The following is a 17,854-nucleotide window of genomic DNA, read 5'->3' as shown; positions in this document are numbered from 1 at the left end:
TTCACTGGAGCATTGGGATTAATTTTGCAGAGGTCCCCAGGCCCCAGTGTGCTCCGAGTTCCCACATATTACACATGAGCTTTGTCCATCTCAGATCACCAAGTTTAAAAATGAAAGGACAATTCCATAGCCTGGTTCAAGGGCTGTGGGCACTTCCCCACTGGGAGCAGAGAAACCCTTTCTCCCTCTGGAGGTGCTGGTGCACAGAGGGGAGTCGGGAGGCCAGCTCGGGCCTCCTGCCTTTCCAGTGACCTTGTGCAAGCTGCTGAGTCTCCAGGGCCACGGTTCCCCTGCTCAGGACAGGAGGGAGCAGCTTGACCAGTTTCCCCTTCCGTAGGGTGCCTGCAATGTTGGGCTTTACCACGGGCCCACCAGGATGGGCTTTAGCACTAGAGATGCTGTGACACCCTCGGGTACGCTGGAAGTCAAAGGTCAGTGTTACCTGTTTGCAGTTTTTTCGTGCTGGAAGCAGAGCCTTTGCCTTCCCCTGGGAGACCATCCCTGCACCGCGTGGCTGTTCACGTACTCGTGGTGGTAACAGGCTCCGTGGCCGCATCGGGTGTTGCCTCTACCAAGAGCGTGGCCGTCAGGTGGGCAGCGTGGTGCTGCCAGCAGCCATCGCTCTCGCCTCACACGCCAGCCCTGCCCAGAGACACACCAGCACCGCGTCCAGCGCCGGGCAGGATCTGCTCCGCTGCGAGATGGGGCTCTGCAGGGGCTGGCAGTTCACCCGGCCTGCGGGGTGGGTGTGTCGGACCTGCCGCCCTCGATGGCCAAGACAGGCGCTGGGTGGAGGCGGTGCTGCGAAAGCACTTTGGGCTATTGGTTTGAGTTCTGCTTCCACGGACAGGAGGGTCTCGCTTCGGAGGAGGCAATCCAGGCAAAACTTGGAGTTTTGGTTTAGCAACAAGGGATAATTAGAGAGACTGATCATTCCCCAGGACTACTGAAGCAAATAAACCGCTCGGTGCCCAGTGCAGGATGCGAATGGCATCTAATGGAAATGGTGGGTAGGTCAGCATGGCCATAATTTGGCTTGATGAAGCATCCACATGGGCACGGTGTTAATGCGCTATTGATATTCAGCCAGGCAATTTCCCCTGCGCGGATCGGGCTTTGACTCGTTAGAGCAGAGCTGGGCACTGCAGCGGTAAATGAAGAGGAAAATTGAAGTAATGTTGTATTATAAATTTATGATTTCATCTGCCTGACCTAGAGAGCGTGGAGCGCTGGCGGTGCAGGCGAGAGCCCCCCAGGCAGCTCTGGTGGTGCCGCTGCCGCCAGGCACGGCCGGGCTCGGCCGAGGAGAGCGGGGCTGCCGCAGAGCGCCGCGCTGCCCTGGCTTCGGAGGCAAACACACCACGACGGAGCATCCCCGGCCCCGCAGAGCATCCAAGTGGAAGAGATGGCATCCCGCACCGCATCGCCAGCTCCAAAACCACCGCGGGCAGCTGCCAGCCACCACCGGGCCGGACTGGCCAGGGCTGCAGGCACCGCACCGGCAGCCCCCGCTCCCCAGGCAGAGCTCAGGCGCTGCCGGCACATCGGTCCCCTGCGGACCCGGCAGTCGCGAGCCGACAGATCTGCTTCGGAGTCCTTGGAATCGGAATAAAAGTTAATTTTTTCCACTTGGCGAGGAGAGGGGCTGCGGTCAGATGCCGCGGAGCGGTTTTTCATGGTGGAGCTCGCAGCGCTGTTAATGGCGTTACTTACTTAGCAAACAATCCATTTATCAATATTGTTGGTTTTTTTTAAAAAAAAAGGAAAAATGGTTTGTAAAGCTTAACTCTGAAAGATCTGATTTAATGACAGAGGTGATTAATTTCTAAGGGAATCCAGCTGTTGAGCTGTGAAATAAATACGCAAGGGCTAAGCGGTGTGTACATACCGCTGAAAGCCGCAGCGCGCTGTCCGGGGATCGCAGGGCTGCTTTCCCCTGGCACTGCTTAATCCTGTAATCAAAATTCATCCAAGCATTTTTATCTTCCAGTTTTAGATTATGATTAATAGTACATTATATGTGTATATATAAATCTCATCAGAAATAGAGGGACTTGCTGCCGCAGAAAAATAGCCGTACGATATGTGAGTGTATTAAAGAATAAATAAAAGCAGGAGACCCCCCCAGAAGAACCCTTTGGCTGCTAAACGTGTTCTGGGGCTCCGGCCCAGCTGCTGCTTCATCACCGCCCAGATTTCCACTGACTTCAGATGGAGTGAGAGCAAACTTTTCATGATGGTTTCTTGGTCTGGAGGGGTCTGGGCTGACACCGACAGTCAGCGGGAGCGTAACGCAGCGTTTATTGCACTGGAATTGCAAAGGGTGGTTCCTGTTTTTAGGAAAACGGAGCAAGGAAGTGCTGAGGATTGGAAGTGAGGTTACAATTTGAGGAAATCTCCTTAGTGTACAGGACAGCTTGTGGCATCGGCCGTAGCAAACAGCCGCGGTGGGACCAGAGGGGCTGGTTTGCCTGAGTTAAAACACGGGGGGGGTCACGGTGTGTGACCCCTTGGCTGCTGCCAGCCCGTGCACCTTTAGGGACTGGTGTGACCTCCAGCACGCAGCAAACCTTCCGGGAACCCCCTTCCTCTGCCCGCGTGTCAGACCTTGCTGCCCGTGAGGCCACCCTGGGCCGAGCGCCCGCGGGGCCGACAGCCGGGCGGGGGCACCTCTGGCACCCGCCGCCCTCGCAGGGCTCTGCCCTCTCGCCGACACGGCCTTTCGCTGCCAGCGCCGCGGGAGAGCCGGCAGAGTGGCCGCTTCATGTGTTTATTTAGGCATCTTTATTAGCAACATGGTCTCGAGTGGTATTTTTCTCATAATAAAACTTCAAAAGCTGCCTGAGGTTGGATGCTTGCTCAGGAATTGCTTTAGGAAGCAGTTCTCATAGCTGGGCTTTACTTTCCTGAAAAATTAAAAGCTCTTTGACTCTCTGGCTCATTGCTGTTGCTGCCTCTAACTCTTTGATGTGTTAACTGTTGTCCTTCACACTCCCGGGATAAAGAATTACTACTACCTTAATCTCCAACTGTCAATAGCTCTGAAGCAAAGTACATTCATTGTAAGCTCTCCAAATGTCAGAGCAAACCTGTGTTATGTGTTTAGCCTTAGCATTTGGCATTTACTCTTCCAGCTAACAAGTATGCACAGTCCTTGGACTTCAGCTACCAAAGTGCATGTTAATTACCTGAGTGACAGGTCTTCTGCACAAAGCCAGGCAGGCAAGGGAGCAGGAAAGCTGCCCAGCTCTAGATGTTTCTATCCAAGATAATAATGAAACCTTCCTGCAGTTTTGCACAAGCGGAATAGATCTTATTTTTTAGTACCTTTGGTAAAATCAAGTGTCACCCATCCTCTATGTCATTTTGCATTGTGTTTAAAAACAAAAAGCCTTTATTAATCTTGAAACTTTTCTCTCTCTCTCTCTCTCTCTTTTTTACGTTTCTGTGATCAAGGTTACCCGAATTTTGTTGCAACATATGGCCGAGGATATCCTGGATTTGCCCCAAGTTACAGCTATCAGTTCCCAGGTACGTACATTTCATTTGCAGATTTACTTTTTTTCCCCTCTTTCCTTCTTTATTTTTCTTTTCCTTTTTTTTTAAATCCGTAGCTGCAAGCTGAGACAGGCAAGTCTGCAGGGAGCATCTCACACAACAACAAATTTTTTTACCATTTTAAAATAGATATTTCTATATACAGATTTTAAATACATTTTTACTAACGTGTAAATTGGTACTGGTTATTTGAAAACAAACTTTTAAAATTAAAACATAAAGCAACAGAGATAATTTAAGAGCTCTTACCCTCCCTTTGATGGGTTTTTCCTTTCCTATATATTCTAGAGATACACACACACACACACGCACGCCGCCTCGCACACACGTTCCCCTGTACCCTGCGGTAAGTGCATATTCATGACAAGTGCAGTCTTGGAGCGAAAAGTCCAACCTTCCTGTGTTCTTTATCGCTGTCGCTGGTGTCCTTCACAGAAATAGTTTGTAGCCATGCGTTGATGCTTCGGTTCGGCTTCGGTTTGGTTTCCCCCTTTCCTTGGCGTGGCTGCCGGCTGCGCGGCGCGGGGGCTGGCTGTGGGGCACGGCGGGGATGGGGAAGAGCCCTTTCCCGTTCCAGCACGTCCGCAGGTGGGGCTGAAACCACAGAGCACAGAGAGTTCCCTTCCCTTTCACCCTGGGGTTTCCCAGGCAGCTCTGTCAGGCAAAGCGACGCTGCTGTGTTTATGCCTCACTAACAGCTGAAGCCCACCCGGACCCCGCGGCGAGGAAACCCCGGTGTGCTGGGCGTTAAATCCACGAGCGTGCTCGTCGTGGGGGTCACGCCCGAGAGGTCCCACCAAGAAACCGAGTGAGCAGCGGCGGGTGCGGGAGGGCAGCAGCTCCTCGGGGCAGGAAAACCAGACACCCTCACGGGAAGGTCCTTTAGGGCAGGTGAGGACGCGGAGGGATGCACGGCTCTGCCTGCGGCACGCTGGGGCAAAGATAGTGGGTTCGGCACTAGGTCACTGGGGTGGAACGTGGCATTGGAAGCGTACGTGTTATCAACAGCCGTGAGGCCAACAGCGTCCTTGGGACGGTGGTTTCGGTGCAGCTGGTTTTTGCGGGACTGATAACACAAGGGAAACGGCGCTGCGAGGATGGTTTTCTTTTCAATTTCAATTCACAAATGCTAGGGCTCTGCTTAAAGCTCATCTGCCTCTTCCCGAGCCGAGCCAGGGTGTCGGGGCTGAGAGCGGGGTGGCGTGCCGGGCAGCGAGGGTCGGCAGTGGCGGGTGACGCGGCTGCTGGGGGTGACAAGGCAGCTGCCCCCGCAGGTGGCGCGGCCGGTACTGGGGTACAGGGAGGAGCCTTCAGAAGGCGTTTGCATGTTGTCTCACACTTTCCTCCCGGGTCCTCATGATTCCTTGTACCAGCTGATTGGTATGAAGACAGCTAAATGAGAGACACCTTTGATAAGTTAAATGATGAAAATCAGCAGAGCTTAGATGACTTTAATTATAAACATGTCTAAAATGAATGTGTCTGCCTGCTGACAGCAGAGGTACTGTTTGACTCTAGCCCTCATTATATATATTTTTATTAAGGGCCTGGTTTTCCAAAACAGGCCTTCCTAGTTATTTTCAGTCTCTTACAGAGATTGAATACGCAGAGAATCAAAGCAGATTGTCACCACTAAAGAGCAGAGCACCTTTGGGAGCAGGGCAGCAAAGGGGAGATGCTCAGATTCTCCGTCACCTTAAATCTCTGCCCATGGTGTTTGCTCCACTCCCCCTCAGATAATTTATTCCTTAATGGCAACCAGGACTGTTAATAGAGTTGTTAGGCGTTTTTTCTCAGATGACTTGGAGTTGTGGTCTCTAGAAACGACCTGTCAGAGCGGCACAGGGCGTGAGGAGGGAGGAGTGGTGGGTGCAGAGAGCCCTGTGCCGCGAGGTGCGAGGGAGTGTTTCGGGAGGACGGGGACGTGGCAGCGTCGCTGCTGGCTCCCGTGGCGGGAGCAGCGGTGGAAGCGTGTGCCACGGGGCCGGGCCGTGTTTCGGCTGCCTGCGGGGCTCTCCTTCCTTTCGCCCCTCTCTGCAGCACAGGGCTCGCCCAGCACTTGCTCCTCCTCCAGACACCCCTGGGAAGGAATCGAGTAGGCAGCCTGAGCGACCAGCCGTGGGGAAAGGCGTTTAGTGCCACGGGACGAGTAGCCGTAAGCACGGTTCCAGCCCATAATCCTCCTCCTCACGAGAGCCCGAACCCCCCAACCCTTCCCTTCGCGTGTTTTGGCGCTTGCAGAAGTGCCCCTGGGGCCCGTGGTTTGGAGCCTGAGATAGGAGCGTGTGTGAACCCGATGGAGAGAAACCCAAAGTCTGCTTTTTTAAGAAGTTGTCGTGCCCAAATGCTCAGTGTCACGGTTTGAGAAGGAAAATGCTCGGCCGTTTCTGCAGGAGCATCCCAGGCAGCGTGTCCGAGAGCTCTGTCTGCCTCCCGGCCCCGCTGTGGATGTGTAAATATACATCGAAATAGAACACTGGAGCTCTACAGCTCCGTTCCTGCGGGCTGTGAGGGAGGAGGCCCAGTGGTGCTTTCTACTGCAGTAGGGTGCTGTCGGAAACCTGCGCCCCTGCCCGGGCACTGCTGTGGGGGAGCCGGGCAGGGCGGGCTGGCGCCGGGGTGGTCCCAGGGGTAATTACCACCAAAAAAAAAAAAAAAGGGACACCCATCTGAACTGAACTGTCCTGATGGTATTTACTGGGGTCCGAGTGAAATGAGGCTGCAAGTGTCACGATCCACCTCTTTGCATTTCCATTTCTGTGCTGGGGTCCCCGGGACGGGCCCTCGCCCCGCGGGCGAGACACACGCAATCACTTTGGTGACTTCTCTATCTTTTCCCATCATGTTATTTTTTTCCTCTAGGCCTTTATAATTCAGTACATAGCCTTTTTTTTTTTTTTTTAATTGCAATCACTCCCTTTCTGTGTCTTCTTTTTTTTTTTTTTAATTTCTGGGACTTATCTTTTCAGTTTAATCTATTAATTTCTGTTCTTATTTCACTTTGCAGACTATTTGCCGATTTCACAAGACATAATTTTTATCAACTAGTTCTTAAAGATGCATAACAAATTAATCGGGGTTTACTACAGTGCTAATGAGAGAGAGAGAGAGACAGAAAAAGCCTGGGTGGTCCATGTTTAATATCAATGTCCACTGAAAAATTGCTGCTCTTACTGGCTGGTTTGATTGACTGGACTTTTTATTTTATTTTTATTTTTTTAAAGGCTCCATATCCTCACTGCTTTGAGTTTGCTTTTTTTCTTTTTTTTTCCTCTGCTTTGTTATGAGTTTTTAATGCCCACTTGGAATGTAACTCACAAGGATTGGGGTTAGGGGCGTTACAAAGGCATGACTTCTCACAAACTTTTTAGAAATAATCTTATCAAGGAAGCAAAAAACGATGATTGGGTCTCACAAGCAGCCCCAAAGAGATATTGGCGCTTTTTACCGTAGAGATGTTCAGCAGTAGCACAGATCCTAATTAGGGTGGAGCGAGACTAGCAGCTCCTGTCACTAGGATCATTAGCAACACAGGGTTTAATTATTCACAGCGACCGCCCTGTGTCCGCAAGTGCGACCCTGCGGCGCCGGCGGCTCTGGGCGCAGCGGACCCACACGTGTTTGCTCCCGTTTTGTTCACTTTGGGTTAGTGGCTCTTTCTAGAGCTGCCGTAATCGCGCCAGGGCCGTGGCTGGAAGCCCCCAAAAAAAGGGCTTCGACAGTTTTTGCACGTCCCGCAGCAATCCCAGCCACTAACCCCCCCCTCGTCTCGCAGCCTGCGATGCTCTCGCATTCTCCCTGCAGTCGCTTCTACTTCCAGACTTTGCTTGCAAATCATGGGCTAATTACTGCAATTTTGGCAAGAGGGACAAGCTTCTCCCCCTGCTAGCTTAAGCTGTATTGCGCCTCTTAATCTCCACCTAAACCACAGAAGAGCTGCAAACCCATGTAATGGGTAATGCCTCCATCCATTGGCTTTATTTCTAACAAGACCAGATTCTGGACTTTTGGGTAGAAAACAAGCATCGTATTTAAATTCAGTTTTTCTTTAAGTGTTTCTACCCATTTTATAAGTTTGTGAGAAGTAAACTGCATGCTTACAGTAGAACTGTAATGCATTTTAATGTTTGTTAATCCACTTGTTTAAAATGTCAGTGTCAAAGGCTCTACAATACACGGCTATGCTGTTCATTTCATTAAAGATGCTTGATGTAATAATTGGTTAGTTTTCTTTTTACTTTTCTGCAGGCAATAGCTTTTTTTAATCTGTATGGCTTCTTATTATTTTGTTTGGGTTTTTTTGCTATGAATTGCTTTGCTTTTGTGAACTTGTCTTAGTGTGCATGATTTGCAAACATTTCGGCTATTGTGAATTTTCTCATTTTTTGTAAATAGTCCATCTGTGCTTTTCTTTTTTTCTTTTTTATGACTTTTTTCCTGTAAGTAACTGAGGTAGAAAATAATAATAAATTGTTTACAACGGATATGCTGTGTTGCTGCTCTCTTAGCTTGCAGTTTTAATATTTTGGTTTGGACGCACCAAATAACCAGTACCAATGACAATTTAATAAAAGAATAAAACAACCATCACTCAAAGTGTGTGACCCAGTGTTTGAAGAATCTGCAGATGAACGGTTACATACGAGGTGTGTTTACAGCAAAAAATTAAACCCCCAAAAGATGACAAAGCACTCGTAATTGGGGCTGGAGGAGTGACTCCGTGTTAAAATCGCGGTGTTCCCGGCGCTGTGGTCAGTGCGGTCCGTGCCAGTGGCCCGGGTGGGTTTAAGCATCAAACCCAAATTAGAAACCCGTGTTGCAAACCCTCCAGCACTACCGTGCAGGAACGTTTCTGCTCTTTGGGAATGGAAGGACGAGCAGGTACCTCCTGTGGCTGTGAGGGGGCCTGGCCGGGCCGGCAGCCGCAGCCCCGCGCTGGGAGGGTTCCGCTGGCCGTGCCTGCAGGGCGGGGACGTTGCCATCACTGTGTGATCTCAGTTTTAATTTCTCCCATCGTTACCTGGATGTTTGGGGATTGTCAAAGTTACTTAGAAGCCTTCAGCTCAGGAATTTAATTTTTTTTTTTTTTTAATTAAGGGTTTGTTTGCTTGTACGTTTGTCAACGCTTATTAAAACCTTTGTATATGGGGAGAGGTGGGAAGAACAAATATTTTCACAAACTTTTCAGAGCACAGGGAAATACACTTGCTTACTAATAACAGTTCTCCAGTCTGCAAAGCTCAGCCTTGGGTCACGTTCCTGCAGTGCCTGGTGCTGTGAAAATGCTACGCAAGATCCGTTCAAAGTCTGAACTGGTGTTTTTCATTATTATGACAGCATTTAAAACCAACTTTCTGTTAATCTGTAGAGCTTAATCTAGTTTCTTTCCTGATACCAGTCACAAACTGTTCACTTGCCAGCCATCAGCACTGGGCAGGAAGGTATTCTTGTGTAAAAGTTATTTGTGATGCTCGCCGAGTAGGTCTAACAGTTATTTTCTGAGTCAGGAAAAGGAGATGGTACCAAAGATGAGGGTAATTATTATAATAATGACATGCTTAAGGCTTTTTTTTTCATAGTGTCTGAGAGAAGGAGGTGAGGTAAGGAGGTTCCTGTATCTGTTGTTCAGGTCACCCGGCAGTATTAGGAAGCTGAAGTGATGTTGCTCCTGCAGGTCTCACTCGTGGTTACTGAGCCCTCCCAGGGAGCTCAGTGGGGATGGGAGGAGGGGAGCGTGTTTCTGGCTTCAACAAACTGCAGAGCTGACCGTGCCACCCGTGGCAGGGTGTGGTGGTGCAGAGCCATGGCCGTGCTCTGGAGGTGCAGCTTTGCCACGTTGAGTGGGGTCAGGAGAGACTCGGGAGTTGGTACGATCAGTTCACCAGAAGGAGCATAAAAAAATCCCCACAAAGGACTTGGCTGTAATTCTGCCAGTCGATAGCAGCCAAGGTCTGGCTCCCAGCAGGGTGTGCGTGGTGCCTCGACGACCCCAAGCCACACTCCTGTGTACACGAGCGCCTGACTACCTCCTCTGGTGATGTAAAGCGATTTTAAAGTGGAGTCCACTCTGTAAAACACTCTTAAAGCACGAGTCTAAGACTTGTGTAACATTTAGTCATGGGAGCAAAGTTTGTCTGGTCACGATACTTGAATGATCAAACTTCACATTAGGAAAAAAAGGAGAAATTGCTGGCAGCTGGCAGCAAAATAGCAGGAGGAAATACAAAATATATTTTAAATTGTCTATTCAGTTAGTTAAGCCTTGTAACAGTAAGAGATGCGGAACGAAGCTGGAAATGTTTCTCACTCCTTTGTCTAACCCTTTCTTAACTGCTTAAAATCTGCCCTAATCATCCCTGCGCTGCATGCTTTTTTTCACCTAAAACACATTACTGCATCTGCATGGCATAAAATGGTTTAGAAAGTGCATTTGAAATCTGCTAGAACCACCTTAATTACCACTCTTCAAACCTCTCCGTTTCAGCCTCCATCACTGAAAACAAAGACTATAGACTGGACCTGTTTTAAAATTAAGATTTTGGGTTTCTTTTGCTGGCGGAGGGCAGGCTGAAGAGGGACCATTCACACTGCAGGTGCATCCCTGGAGTGAGGAGCAGCTGGAACTGCAGACAGCAAACTGAGAAATTAATATAGCAAAGCCCATAAATTTCCAGCCAGAAGGTACTCCTTCAACTTCTGCTTAGATGACAGTAGCTTTTGTTTTGACACAGGAAAAAATGGTGTCTAGAGCTGTTCCCTGAGTCCGAGCAGAGCTTAAGCACCTTTGCCTCTTTGGCATATTTTTTCTGAGAAGAGTTGCATTTTTTTAATGTTGCAGAGAATTGCATAAAATTTCTTTTTCGCCTCCCATTTCTCCCCACCCCTTAAAATAGTCTCCTGGATGTTAAATTTAAGGCGAGGTTTTCAAGAGAGAAGCTGTTGATCTGAGTCGGTGGTCCAGCTGCCCCCAATTTCAGTGGCAGTAGAGCGTGGCCAGTAAAAATGCTGCCAGTCCCCCTTCTCCTGCCCCGCCACCTCTGCGCGAGTGAGGCTGCCCTTACGGTTTCCCCATGTCTGGCCAAGGACCAAACTGCCCAGCGCCTTCATGAGGTTTTTTCTCTACTGATCCCTGAATAACTGCTTGAGCAATAAGAATATCTTGAACATTGAACTTAAACGCTGATTGTCCTGTTCCCAACTGCTCGCTGATCCATGCATGGAGTTTGAGACAGGCTTTAAAACTTTCAGGGTCGTTGCCCTGAAAATGAGTGATCGCAAGGGACGGGGAGGAGAGAAAAGAAAAAAAACCAAACCCAAACCTACCAGTCTCTCAGGAGCTCTTTGCATTTCGGGGTGATACTACAGCAACAGAGCTCCAGAGCGATGGTTTCTGCTGCGAACAGGCCACAGCTGCTGCAGCTGGGAAGTGTAATGAGAATAATTATTCACAAGAGTAAAGAGGCATAACGCAAACACACATGTATGGAAGGAACCATGGATAACCCTATAGAAAGAAGAACGTGGCCTGGTAATGCCAGTTCTGGAAGGAATTCTACGTGTCTGAGTTAGCCGGAGTGTGACGGCTAGCCTGCTTTTATGCCTTATGCCTCTGTAGCTACAATTTTTAACTGTAAAGCTGTTAAAAATTGGGAGCTGGGAGTTGCAAAGAACTTGAAGAGATTAATCTCTTTAAAGCACAAAAATACTCAAATGTGAATGTTTTTCAATCAGAATAGTAGGATTTCAAGCTGATAATGAAGCGGCTCCCAAGCCTTCCTTTGCCCAGAAGGTATGTAGAAGGAAAATGTAGTCGTGGCAGTGATGCCCTGAAGGTTTCTGGGCTCAGCATCACAAACCTCTGACCTTTTTCATAACGTGGGGGATGAACCCGGGGGCAGTTCCTGCACCACGGCAGCGGGCCGGTCTCGCCAGCGACGGCTGCTGCGCTCGGTGAGCTGCGGTGTCTCTGAGGGGGGCACTCACTCGCGACTTCCACACACGGAGGTTGTGAAGAATTCCCTGCCCTCTGATAACCTTGTTCTCTGATTAATTGTCTTCTCTTTTACATAGTTGCCTCTTGTCTGCGTTGAATTTTTCCAGCTTCAGCCTCCAGACATGAGTTCTTTTTATGCCTTTGTTCATTGTCAAGGATCTGTCTTTTAATAATAATTATCCAGATAGTTTAGATCATTCATAAAAATTTAAGCAAGTGGTTTAACCAAATAACTCATTTTCTATACCATCGAAGCAACTGAAATGAGGCTTGAAGCAAATCAGTGCCACTTTGCTGATCTTTAAATATATGCCTTAATGTGGTTCCATCTAACCTGCCCCTGTTCATTCAGCAGCAGGTGACTGAAATTCAGAGCTTCTGTGCTGTGTGACAGCTTGGGTACAGTGAATTCACGGGTATTCCTCCCCCTGCCGTGATCGTTTCATTTATACTTACCTTGTTTATTAAAAATCGATAGTAAATGTTTGGCTTTGGGCTTTAAAATGAGAAATGCTTTCATTGGAGCGATCAACTTAGTATTAAACAGAATTACTTGCTTTTAGGAAGCGATTTGATTGAGATCGTCTTTCATCCACATCAGCTGCATTCACTTGGAGCTCATAATCCTCCGTGTTTCACCAGTTACTAATTTAGGGAGAACCCAAATTACATCCTGAGTTCCAGGGTTGGATGGCGGGAGGTATAGTTTTTGTAGGACACATTGGAGAAGTGTAGCGGGCACCTTGAAGCTGCTGTAGGAAGGGAATAGTTTTTAAGAGGAGTGAAACTAAATCAGCTGCCAGCTTTTGCTTTTTGGTTTGCATTTTCTTGAATAAATAGTTTTCTTAGAACAAACTGTTTGCCTTTGAGAAGTTTCCCAGTTTTCTGTACAGTGAAATAACTGCGAAAGGGTTATTACACTTGAAACGACACGGAATGATAATTTGGAGACAAACAAGGCTTTGTCTCACTGATGCATAAAGTAATTACTGGGCAAAAGTGCATCATTCTCATTTTAAAAACCGTGGCCTGAGAGTGGTAAACAGCTGAAAAATGGGTCGTTTACTGTACATAAAGTGGAAGTGCCAAATTTTAAATTAACTATATTTGGGTTTTATTGTTTTGTTGAAATTCCAAAGCAGAAATATTTGTTCATAATAACATCCATCTGCAAACACGCATCCGGTGAGAAGCGCATTACTGGTGTCTGACGTTGAGAATTCCACAAACTCTCGCCACGCACCGTACATTTTAAGCAGCAGATGACTGTGCCTTGAATAACGCAGTGGGCTGCTTAATGAGGTTGCCATTATGCGTGATGTGCTGTATCTGAAGTTTGCTAATTTTCTGACCTGGTGAAATAGATTTTAATAAGCTTGATGTAGCACAGCATATAAAGACAAAGGGAAACACTTAATGGGGCTCTCACAATCAAGGACTCTGAGCAGGCTTGGAGATGCTAAAAGTGTTCTAGAATTGACCAAAAGCTTAGGAAAGAAATTCTCCATTTCCACGGAGCTCTGCCCTGCCCTTTGCTTGGTCCCTGCTGTTTGCTCTTGCACAGCCAGCGCTTTCCCGCTTCTTTAAAGACAAACCAGGGTCACTGGTGGGAAACACGAGACATTCCAAGCAGGGCTTGTAGCTCCCTCCCTCCGCGTTCACGTCCTGTGGACTTGGGGAGAGCTTCGGTAGAGTCTTCAATCAAATCCCAAAGAGTTAATTGCTACTAAACTGTGGTAGCGAGTTGTGAGTGATTTGGTAGAATCCAACATCAATTCTAGATGAAATTTGATTTCTCCGGGTGTATATTCTTCTCTAAATACTGAGCTTTTACTTGTTAATCTAAAGCTTGAAATGGCAGCAGGTTTTTTTCTCTCTCATTCTTGTTTCTTTATAGAAAGGGAGGGGGAGTCTGAGACAGGCCTGAAAGGTGAAGGTTTTAAACATAAAGGGATTGTTTTGGGATGGAGCTTTCCCTTGTGCGTGCTCACCATTAAAGACTACATTTTTGTCCAGTAAATTGGACCCACGCCTGCCTGCCTTCAAAAAAAAAAAAAAAAAGCTACCAGGCTCTTCTGCTTCATGGTTTTGAGTCTCTGATACTTTTGAAATGAAGCCTAAAGATCCTACAAAGAGGATAACACTGCCTAATGGAAAGAATAATGCAAGCGAGAACCCATTTGAAATGACAGCTGTGAGCCTCACGAAGCTTTTCTGTGCTGATCAAAGCTGCTGGTAACGTTGTTTGAAAAGAGGGTATCAGTTTCCCCCTCGCCTTTTCCCACTCAACCTGCAGATGATTTTATAGTCCAGACTTTGCACTTTTTTCCTGGGAGATCAAGTGAACCTCCTAAGTGACCGGTGTAAAGATCAGCTCGCTGGGGAGCACCGTCGGCGTAAGAGGCAAAGTGTTTGGGGGGGGGGATAGAGCCTCAGAGCTCCATCCCCTTGTGTGCAGGGTCCTCCGAAACGCCCCGCACGGAGACGCAGGGGCTGTGTGAGACCGAGCAGCGGTATTGAGCTTTTCTGCCAATGTCTGCAAATACTCCAAACAATCCGTGAACAGAGAGGAAGGATTTTGCTTGCTAGGCGCAGTTTTATGGTGGCTTTTATTTTATTCTCCATGCGTGTCCCATAATTTTGGTTATTTTATGAAGTTCAGTGCTGGAGACAGGCGATAATTTGAGCATCTCAGCTTCCGTTTTTACTCTTGGTTTAAATCCCTGTGTTTATTGCTAAAGTCTAAACACATGACCTCGTGTGCCCCAAGTGCTTTAGCCGTTAGAAGCAGAGAAAATTCTTTGTGTGATATTTTTTGATTTAAGAACTAATTTCAAGATCTTTGTGACTTCTTTTTGGTTTGATTCCTATGGTCTGGCTGTTTGTAGAGGACAGGGTCTTGTGTCCTTTGGGGATGTGAGATATTAGAGGTCCTCAGGGGCTGAACAGAGCACAGCGGGACCGAAGGAGTCAATGATTTCTCATAGAGAAAGCGAGGGCTGCACGCGAGGGAGGTGTGAAATGGCTCTTGGGTTTTTCACTCGCTCCTGGTTGCCTTGTATCCAGTTTCAGGCTGGGGTAAAGGAGAAACCGGTGGTTTGAGCAGGGGATGATCCCACCAGAGTGGGAGATGGGGCGGGGCAGGGGCCTGGGGAGGGAGTGTGCCCTTTCCCGGGAGCCCTCGAGCCCCTCGGGTCCCCCGTAAGGACTGGCCCTGCTCTCGCAGCGTAGCTCTCGCCAGATTTGTTTACAAAGCCCCTGGAAGATCCGCTAAATCCCGGGCTCTTGGTGTTTTCTGCTCGGTGCGAGACGGCGGGGCTGGGCGCTGCCCCCCCAAATCCAGCCCTGCCGCTCTGGGTGTGTGCCCCCCCCCCGATCCCCCCCGCTCCCAAACTCAGCTGTGCCTTGGAGAAGGCAGTTGCTTGCAGCCAGGCGTTGGCTAAATCAGTGACCTTAGGGCAAAGCATTTAAAACCAGATGTGTCCATCTTCCCTCGCACGAGGCTGCTTCAGTATTTAAAGTGAAACTATTGATGCAGGAAGCAGAAAAATTTATCTGTGAAAAATTGAACTCCAAATACTGGCTTTGGCTCGTTCAGAGCAATAAAAGAGCATGAAATTGATGCGAATCCTCAGGGCTTTCCTGGACAGTGTGCGAGCCCATTGCAAACCATTTATTGTAAAATATCTTCTAATTGCAATGCCTAAAGTGGGCACTTTTGTCCCTTTGAACAGCTTTGGTATCTTGTTTTCTCTAGGCAGTTATAAGCAGTGGCTACACAAAGAAGGACAAGGCTTCAGCAGGAGTTGGAGTGCCTTAAACAAACATGATGAATGAATTGATCTCTCCCTCCACCCCTTTTGATTTTCCAGTTGACTTCAGAGAGCAGAGGGCTCGGAGGAGCCGGACTGGCGCCGGCTGCGCTCCCTGCCTGGCCGGGGGTGGGATCCAGAGCACGCTACGGTCGATGCTCCCGTTGATTTCAAGGCGCTCTGGTCTGGGCACCCCTCCCTGGCACACAGTTATCTCCAAGCCGCCTGTCAAAAATGAACTGGGAGCGTGCAGGCCCCTCGGCAGCTGGCTGCAGGGTGCAGAGAGCCCTCCATGGCCCCAGGGGTCCCCCATGGCCAGCAGTCCTGTGTCCCCAAAGACACTGCTCTGTCTCCCGGAGAAGCCTGCACTTCCTGGGCACTGCTGAGGGCATGGCACTCGCTAGGCTCTGCCAGCTAACACTTCTCCTTGCCCCCTGCTCCAGCCCTCGGAGGTGTCCCTGGGGACCCAGCGGCTGCGTTTCGCCCTGTTTTAAACCCTGATGCCAGGGGCGGGAGTATGCAGACACACAGCCTCGCCAGAGTTGGTCTGGGGGACCAGCAAGAGGTTCTGTGAACAAGCAGGTTCCTTCTGGGGGCCTGGAAACCAGCAAAAGTGCTGCTAATGCTTTCCTCTTCACTAAAGAGCTGCAGATACCTCAGCTCTGAAATGTTAATAAAATGGTGCAACAACACAGGGTGATAGAGGCAGAAGTTTCTTGCAGTACACAAACCAGGTTCAGTATTAATTGTACTGTCACTAGTGCTATTCTTTAAAGTCTTCACTGATGTAGAAATTTATAAACAATAATAATACAGTGTGACCAAAGTGCTTAAAAAATGCTGTAGGGTTGGTACAAGGGGCATTACAGAGATCAGTGGTGGAGCTTGAGGCCAGAAACCTCAAGAGCCCGGCTGCACCCTTGGCTGTCTGCAAATGTCTTTCTCAAGTCATTTTGCTTCTTTGTGCCTCGTTTTATCCCATCTGTGACGTGGGGACGGCGTCAGCTGCCGATCACTGCTGAGAGGTTCGGGAGCAAACAGCCACATAAGTGCAAAAGTAAGTTAGCAGAGTTGTGAGCCCTCTGGACAGCGCGGTGACGGGGAAATCTGTTTTCAGCTGAACGAGCTGATTAATGCAGTGCCTGGCAAAGGTAATTTCAGGGGTGGGGGATTGATTACTTTCCGTATGTTGGATTGATGGAGGGATCCTCCAGTGGTGGAGCCAGGCTCCAAGTCTGTATTGGGAAGCAGGTTTTTGCTGATCTTGATAATCCATCCCTGTTCCCGTCTCCCGCTTCCGCAGCCGTAAGGGCCGTGCCGCTGCCGCTCCGCCTCTGCCCGCCCGGCCGCAGCGTCCCCGGGCAGGGCGCGAGCAGCCGATCACACTTGAGCTGTTTGGAGTGCCATGTCGCGCTGATGCTTTTATCTCAGAATTGGGATAATAGCTTTCTTTGGGGATGGGGGGATTAATTTTTCACACATCTGTCCACTGGAATACAATCACAGATCCTTTGTTCTGGCTTTTTCCGCGGAGTGCTTTCTCCACCCTTGTTATTTAGTTCTTCTTTTGCATGGCAAAACTTTTTGTCCTGCATTTCAAATAGATACTGAGTGTCCCTGGCAGTTGAACAAGGGAAACAAACTTTCCAGCCCGGTTTTATATGCTGCTTTCAGTGGGTGCTTGGTGATTTGAAGGGTATTTGATTGGTTTTGGCAGAGGTGTTTTATTCCGTGGAAAATCCACAGCTCCACCAATCCCTTACGGATGGTTTAGGGAGCCTCTGGAACCTCCACATGAGAGATTTTCTGGTGACCAGCTGGTCCTGGACGTGCCATGGGAGCTCTGAGGACACTGCTCCTGGGGCACACGCTGTGGTGGGCAGGGACCAGGGGAGGAGAGGCTGTAGGGACAGTGCCAACTCTGCTCCTGCCTAACCCACAGCAGGAGGGCTCAGGGCTTGGCCTAAGCCCGGCTGTGCATGAAAACAAAGCCACAGAGCCTCAGCCCTTGTCTTGCAGGTTCTTTCTCTGCTGTTTGGAGGTTGGTTTGACTCTAACACCGAGGTCTTCTCACTCCAGCATATCGCAGCTCCAGCCCTAAATGTATGTCAGGGAACCCAACCGGGTTCGATGGCTCCATCACCAGCAAGAGGGAATTTAGCGCTTGGGTGTTTGGTTATAGCATTCCCCACTCGGGATGTTCTTCCCACTCTGCAGAGGTTGTAGCAGTTCATCAACATAATAAAAACAAACAGATTCACATCAGCATTCAGGAGCAGGGTTTGCTGCGCGGTGCGTGGGCTCTGCGCATGGGGAGCAGACAGCAGCCTGGGGTAGCTGTGCATACATTTACCTATACTATTTTTTTTTTCCCCCAACAGCCCTATTACCATATTTAAATGCAAGTATGTCTTTTTTTAATTGATGTTTTAAGTAGCTTCAAGTCACTCTAGCCTAGTTCTCTGCTCCTTTCCCCCTGGTAGATTACCTG

General features: G+C 48.9%; 1 protein-coding gene across 26 annotated transcripts in view; it reads left to right on the top strand.

Moving 5' to 3' along the window:
• Window positions 1–17,854, top strand: part of MSI2 (musashi RNA binding protein 2) — a 255,858-nt gene that overhangs the window by 209,417 nt on the left and 28,587 nt on the right. For 13 of the 26 annotated variants that reach the window (XR_012631757.1, XR_012631754.1, XM_074890669.1 and 10 more), the window contains exon 10: window positions 3,457–3,531. Coding sequence is in view for 21 of the 26 variants with exons in the window: in XM_074890669.1 (XP_074746770.1) it covers window positions 3,457–3,531 (75 nt within the window). In the remaining 5 variants the exon portion in view is untranslated. Of the gene's footprint in view, window positions 1–3,456; window positions 3,532–6,565; window positions 8,155–17,744; window positions 17,769–17,854 lie in introns of those variants that run through there. The other 13 variants (XR_012631755.1, XR_012631753.1, XR_012631752.1 and 10 more) reach the window with 2 other exon arrangements.

Source organism: Strix uralensis, chromosome 20 (genome assembly GCF_047716275.1).
Source record: "Strix uralensis isolate ZFMK-TIS-50842 chromosome 20, bStrUra1, whole genome shotgun sequence".
NCBI classification, from domain to species: domain Eukaryota; kingdom Metazoa; phylum Chordata; class Aves; order Strigiformes; family Strigidae; genus Strix; species Strix uralensis.
Note: the sequence above shows the minus strand (reverse complement) of the source record. Positions and strands in the feature narration are given on the sequence as shown.